Source organism: Hipposideros armiger, unplaced genomic scaffold (genome assembly GCF_001890085.2).
Source record: "Hipposideros armiger isolate ML-2016 unplaced genomic scaffold, ASM189008v1 scaffold_897, whole genome shotgun sequence".
Classification (NCBI taxonomy): domain Eukaryota; kingdom Metazoa; phylum Chordata; class Mammalia; order Chiroptera; family Hipposideridae; genus Hipposideros; species Hipposideros armiger.
In genome coordinates, this window is record NW_017732247.1 from 179453 (window position 1) to 185246 (window position 5794).

The 5794-nt window shown below is 65.7% G+C and overlaps 3 protein-coding genes across 6 annotated transcripts in view; 1 reads left to right on the plus strand and 2 right to left on the minus strand.

The window, feature by feature from the left end:
- RECQL4 (RecQ like helicase 4) overlaps nucleotides 1-932 on the plus strand; it is an 18066-nt gene extending 17134 nt beyond the window's left edge. Inside the window, 4 exon segments of the mRNA XM_019630126.1 lie at nucleotides 5-107; nucleotides 180-327; nucleotides 421-529; nucleotides 615-932. Of these exon segments, the coding sequence (XP_019485671.1) occupies nucleotides 5-107; nucleotides 180-327; nucleotides 421-529; nucleotides 615-739 (485 nt within the window). The 3' untranslated portion in view covers nucleotides 740-932.
- Nucleotides 933-1009: 77 nt separating this feature from the next.
- Nucleotides 1010-4274, minus strand: SLC33A2 (solute carrier family 33 member 2). The gene is made up of 5 exons (XM_019630211.1): nucleotides 2030-4274; nucleotides 1691-1838; nucleotides 1480-1604; nucleotides 1306-1415; nucleotides 1010-1225 (listed from the first exon to the last, which is right to left on the minus strand). Exons 1-5 carry the CDS (start codon nucleotides 3123-3125, stop codon nucleotides 1052-1054), a joined length of 1653 nt encoding a protein of 550 aa, XP_019485756.1. The 5' UTR covers nucleotides 3126-4274; the 3' UTR covers nucleotides 1010-1051.
- Nucleotides 4275-4373: 99 nt separating this feature from the next.
- The window catches only part of GPT (glutamic--pyruvic transaminase), a 5471-nt gene continuing 4050 nt past the window's right edge, over nucleotides 4374-5794 (minus strand). For 3 of the 4 annotated variants that reach the window (XM_019630192.1, XM_019630189.1, XM_019630191.1), the window contains exons 7-12: nucleotides 5621-5700; nucleotides 5413-5549; nucleotides 5158-5332; nucleotides 4909-5064; nucleotides 4699-4811; nucleotides 4374-4631 (exon numbers count right to left, since the gene is read on the minus strand). In XM_019630192.1, coding sequence (XP_019485737.1) covers nucleotides 4541-4631; nucleotides 4699-4811; nucleotides 4909-5064; nucleotides 5158-5332; nucleotides 5413-5549; nucleotides 5621-5700 — 752 coding nt within the window. In that variant the 3' untranslated portion in view covers nucleotides 4374-4540. Of the gene's footprint in view, nucleotides 4632-4698; nucleotides 4812-4908; nucleotides 5065-5157; nucleotides 5333-5412; nucleotides 5550-5620; nucleotides 5701-5794 lie in introns of those variants that run through there. The other variant, XM_019630190.1, reaches the window with a different exon arrangement.

Sequence of the window (5794 nt, forward strand, 5' to 3'; positions counted from 1 at the left end):
ACAGCCCAGGACAAGGACCAGATCTGCGACTTCCTGTACAGCCGCGTGCAGGCCCAAGAGTGCGAGGGCCTGGCCCGCCTGCACCGTGTCTCCCAGGCATTCCACAGGTGCAGGGGCGCAGCAGGGCCCGGGGCTCCCCCCTATCCAGGGCAGCTTGCAGCTCTATTTGTCCTCCACAGTGTTGCCTTCCCCAGCTGCGGGCCATGCCTGGAGCAGCCGGACGAGGAGCGCAGTGCCAGCCTCAAGGCCCTGCTTGGCCACTACTTCCATGAGGAGGGGCCAGGGGACATGCACAACGAGCAGGGCCCAGAGCCGGGACAGGCCATGGTGCGCGCCAGCTCTGCTGGGGGCGGCAGAGGGCCTGGGCCATGGAAGCTTTGTTTTACCTGACTGCACCGCCCACCCCCCCTTTCCATGCAGTTCCAGGACTGGGAGCCCCAGATTCGCAAGGACATCCGTCACTTCCTGTCCTCATGGCCAGAGCAGCAGTTCTCAGGCAGGGCTGTGGCCCGCATCTTCCATGGCATCGGTGAGGCTGGGGAGGCTTAGCCCCAAAAGGAGTGGGCTGGGTGCCAGGCGGCGGTCCTCAGGCCTTGGTCTCTATTCCCTTGCAGGAAGCCCCTGCTACCCGGCCCAGGTGTATGGGCGGGACCGGCGCTTCTGGAGAAGATACCTGCACCTCAGCTTCCATGCCCTGATGCGCCTGGCCACTGAGGAGGTCCTGCTGTGGGGCCACTGACTGCCCCCCCCCCACGTCACAGGCATGAGCAGGGCTGTGTCACAGTATGGACGGCATCAGGTGCAGCCGCTCATCGAGGCAAAAACAAGGGGACACTGGTGGCCAGGACAGTGAACCACCCTGGGCAAAGCCCACTGCCAGGAAGGTGGGGACATGGAGGCCCCAAAATGCGGAATAAAAGATGCTCAGTTTGTTTTTAGGGATCCTCCTTTCCAGTGGGGCAGTGCCCACAGCCTGAGGACACCACGTGTCCCAAACAGACACAGCCAGGCCACTCTCGCTCGCCTTTATTGACCAGTCCTGCCGCCCAGCTCAGGCCAGGGTGCTGGGCGCCTGGCCCAGGTACACGATAGGAATGGCTGAGAGGGCAAGGAAGAAGGAGAAGCAGAGGGGCAGCCCCAGGCTGTCGGCCAGGGCTCCCGCCAGCGTGCCCGGCATCAGCTTCCCCAGCAGCTCCAGTGTGGCCAGGAGGCTGTAGTGTGTTGCCTGGGGCGGGGGGGCAATCAGGTCAGGACCTGGTGGGACCCCAGCCCTGCAGCCCCTAGCATCCCAACCCCACCTCTCACCTGCAGCGCACTGGGTGCCAGCTGGCTGCAGCGCATCATCAGTGTGAAGGTGGCGGTCGTGACCAGGCCCCCCAGGAAGTGCTGCAGGCACAGGCTCAACAAGGCTGCCCCTGAGGGGACTGAGGTCAGCAGGGCCCAGGGCCCATGCTCCTCCCCCCAAGGCCAGCCCCTCACCTCTCAGAGCTGTGCCAGGGCCCAGCCTGGCCCCTGGGGTGTCCAGGTAGAAGAGGAGGGTAGTCTGGCAGGCCAGGCCCCCGAGACAGAACCAAAAAACTGACCTCAGCAGGGGCAGCAGCTGCCTGGGGTGGGGAGACTGGGCAGGTCAGGGTGTGTGGGGCAGATCAGGGGCTGAGCAGGTGGGCTAGGCAGGCTCAGGAAGGCTCACCAGTGCTTGGTCAGCAGGGCCCCGCCCAAAGACGAGCCAGCAATGGAGCAAGCCACAGTGCCCACACCATTCCACAGCCCCAGCTCCAGAGTAGAGAAGCCTCGGTCCAGCAAGAGGAGTGGGAACAGGCTGCCAGCACCCTGCTCACCTGTGGGGAAAACGTGAGCAGGGCAGCCCACCTCCTGCCCCCACCTGGGGCCTCCTGCTCCCCAGCCAGGTCATTGCCCTGCCTGTCCTGGGCTACAGATCCTGGGAGACACCGTTAACTGGGTGTCAGACAACCCCAGGAAGAGGGCCGACCCCCACCCCTGCTGTTGCCTAACTGAAAGCCTCACTCACCCAGCTTGTAAGTGAGCACAAAGCCCATCGTCCACAGGGTCCCAGACACGGCCAGCAAGTCTCCAAGGTGCAGGGTGTGGGGGGCTGGTTCTGAGGGCGGAGGCCTGGGTAGTTGTTGCAAGGCAGGCGCTACCCAGGCCAGGACAGCAGCCAGCCAGTAGGTGGCGGCCAGGAGCAGAAAGAGCAGGGGCCAGGAGAGGGCGGGCACAAGGGCCAGCAGCCCACCCCCCGCCAGCACCGCCCCCAGCTTGTAAGCGACAACCTGCACAGTGTTGCCTGGCCCCAGCTCCCCGGGCTCCAGGAGCTGCACGGCCAGCGTGTCCAGGGCCACATCCTGCACGGCTGCACCCAGGTTCAGTAACAGAAGCAGCCCCGCCACGGTGACAGGCAGCCCGGCCTGGCCAGCTTGGACAGGAGCCAGGGCTGCCAGCAGCCCACACACCAGGCCCAGGGCAGCCGTGCTGAGCGTCAACCAGGCCCTCGGGGAGCCCCGCCTGTCCACCAGTGGGGCCCACACCAACTTGAACAGCCACGGGGCATACAGCACCTTGGTCAGTCCCACGCGTGTCAGGGAGAGGCCACCAGCTCGCAGCAGCATGGGCAGCAGGCCAGACTGCAGCCCATAGGGCAGGCCCTGCACCAGGTAGAGGCCGGCCAGCGGCAGCAGCTTCCCATGCATGGCCAGCGCTCCGTGTCGGCTCGGTCCCAGGCTCTGGTAGCTGGAGCTGAGTTCAAGGCCGGGCCTGGGGTGGGATCGGAGGTCGCACCCAGTCAGGGCAGAGCGGTTCCGCGTGTGGTTTGGTCCGGTCAGGGTGAGGTCAGGCGTCACACGGCAGCATGATCTTTGGGCTGTGCCAGGTGGCGTTAGGGTTGTACTGGCTGGCTTCCGTACTCGCGCCCTCGGATCCTGGATGCGCTCGTACCCCTCAGGACCGCAGGCCGCCCTCCGCTCCCGGCACCGCTCGGCTGAGCGCGCGGGGACATAGAGCTCCCGAGCGGGCCAGAGCGCCGGCAGTCCTCGGGCGCCCCCGGTGGCCAACCTGGGTGCTGCCGGTGAATCGCGGACACAGGCCGCCCTGCTTTGCGGGGCTGCCATGGGCAGCTGCGGTGCCAGGGAGGGCCGGCCTCGAACGTAGGAAGCGGCAAACCGGGACCTATGCTGGTGCCTCCCTGGGTTATCAGATCCGGCCCCCAGACCAACTGGACCCAGACCCTAACTCTCCAGAAGTGCTTCCTGGTATCTCACCTGGAGCCTGGTTGCTGCTGTGGCTGTGGGGGTCTCCCCAGCAACCTCGTTGGAGGAGCTGGCCTCTTAAGTTTCCACTGCCTGCCCCAGCATACGTCTGCCCCTTTCCCCTCATCTCCGCTGAGCTTGTGGTTTCTGCAGCTTCCCCAGGCCATGGAAGGTAGGTTTGTGCAAAGGTCAGTGCCCAGGCTCAGCCAGCTCCTGCCTGCAGTACCCTCTAGTGTCCAGTGACAAAGCCAGGAGAGCCTGGCCAGGCAGGCCTTGCCAAGAGGCCTGTCCAAGGGTAAGCTGGATGTGGGGGGTCTCCTGAGACCCCTCCTGTCCGGAGCTGTGCCTGTGGGGCATGGGCCGTGGGTGAGAATGGCCTCTTGAGTAGATAAAGCTGCTGGGGCCTTGGCCAGCACTGACACCAAGGCCGGGTCCCTAAAGCTGGCCCAACCTTCTACCCACCTGCAGGAACTTGATCCAACGACTCCCTCAGTCGCTGTGGCCATTTTGAGTGGGTTTCCTGTCATTTCTACATATTTTGGAGGCCCAAATCTATAAAATAGGGACTACCCTGCCCACCTCCAAGGACCATTTGTGCACTGACCCACAACAGTTTCTGGCATGCACACAGTAGGTGCTCATCTCTGTGTTCCAGGGGCAAGGGCACAGGGCTGACCACCTGCCCCCTCCCCGCTGGGTGCCCCAGTCCAGCTCGCCCCAGCCTCTACCTGCTCTTCACCCCCACCTGCCCTCGGTGCTCCAGCTTGTGGAGGCCGCTTCTCCCTGTCCACAGCCCAAGGGCTGCGTTTGCACTGGGATGTCACACACACCCACTACACGCTTCAAACAGCACAGGCAGAGTGAGACCCGCTCGTCCTGTTCCCCTCCCTGCTCTTGGTGGGGCTGCACCACCAGCAGCCCCAGGTAGCAATTAGGAGAACCAAGATTTCATCCTGAGCCCATGGAAGGTACTGGAGCTGTAGCAGGTCACGTCTTCTGGGAGCACTCCTTGACCACTTCTGGTGGCAGGCCAGTGTTCCGCTTAGGGCTGGGTCCCCAGGCCTGCACAGAACCCCAGCGCAGAAGGGCAATCAGGAGACAAAGGCGGGGGAGGTGTGCAGGCCACCGAGCAGTCAGGCCGCGTCACAGCTTTATTAGAGGCCTGCAGAGAGGCAGGAGCCCAGCCCCACAGGCAGCGGGTCCCGAAGGCTCAGAAGCCCTCCCAAGGCCCAGAGCTCCATCAGTCCAGGGTCGCCCGGCCTGGTCCCCGGCAGTACTCAGGAGTACTCGCGGGTGAACTTGGTGTGGAACTGGCTCAGCTTCTCTAGAAGGGGTCGCAGCTTCTCCATGGGGGGCAGAATCGTCATCCTAAAGAGGGGAGGAAGGTAAGCGAAGCACTGGGAGTCGCAGGGCGGGGCTGTGCGGCGGGCCTCACCGGAAGTGGTAGGTGCCTTCGCGCTGCCCAAAGCCGCTGCCAGGCACCACACAGATGCCAGTCTCCTCCAGCAGGCTCATGCAGAAGAACATGTCAGGAGCCAGGCCCAGCTCCTGGGGGCGGGCAAGGGGCGGGCCGGGCGGTGAAAACGGGGCGCCCCAGACCCCGCCCCTCTACCGCGAGCCTCGCCCCGCCCACCCCGCGCCGCACCTGAGCGCGCTGCACCGCGCGCGGGGGCAGCTGCATGCACGGGAAGGAGTACATGGCGCCCTGCACCGGGTTACAGCGGATGCCAGGAGCCTCATTGAAGACCTGCTCCGTGAGTTTGGCCTTGGCCGCCAGCTGGGCCAGCACCACCTGCCTCTCCTGCGGATCGAAGGCCGTCAGGCCATGTCAGGGGGCGCCACGCCCCCGCAGTCCTCGCCTGCTCACCGCCCCTCCACACTCCCTCTTGCTTACCGCCTGGAACTGCGCGAAGGAGGGGTCCGAGGGCTCGGGCGGGCTGACCGCCACGTGGAGCAGGACCTGGCCGGGCAGGGGTGGGCACAGCCGCACACTTATCAGCTTCTGCATCTGCTGCTGCACCGCGGCGTCCATGTTCACCACCTCCACGTAGCCGCCGCGGAACCCGCACCTGCGGACAAGGGTGGGCGTCGGGGCAGGGCCGGAAGAGGCGGGGGTCCGCGAGCACCCGCCCTCCCGGCCCACACGCACTCGCCCATGTAGCCCTTGGAGATCGAGTGGAAGGAGGCGAGCTCCTGCTGCGCCGCGTACGGCGGCCCCATCTCCATGAGCACCTTCTTGAACGAGTGGAACTGCGAGCCCTCGGCATACACGTTGTCCTGGTACACCTGGACGGGCGACGGCGTCACCGGAGGCGCCCGCTGCTGCCCCCGCCCACCCCACGCTCCCCTGCCAGTACCTCATCAGCCATCAGGAAGAGGCGCTCCTCGAAGGCGAAGCGGATCACGGCCTCGATGCACTCGCGGGTCTGCACCTGCCCTGGGGCGCAGGGGACGCGGCACGTCCGCCGTCAGCGGAGAGCGCGCACTTCTCTCCGCGGGACGGCTGGGGGCAGGCTGACCCAGGCGCTGCG

Bases quoted from the DNA above. Each gene is read 5' to 3' on its own strand.
- SLC33A2 (XM_019630211.1), bottom strand. From the start codon at position 3,125: ATGGCAGCCCCGCAAAGCAGGGCGGCCTGTGTCCGCGATTCACCGGCA. The intron at 1,416-1,479 runs GTGAGGGGCTGG...CAGTCCCCTCAG, and splicing joins CCCTGGCACAGCTCTGAGAG to GGGCAGCCTTGTTGAGCCTG. The intron at 1,226-1,305 runs GTGAGAGGTGGG...CCCCCGCCCCAG, and splicing joins TGGCACCCAGTGCGCTGCAG to GCAACACACTACAGCCTCCT.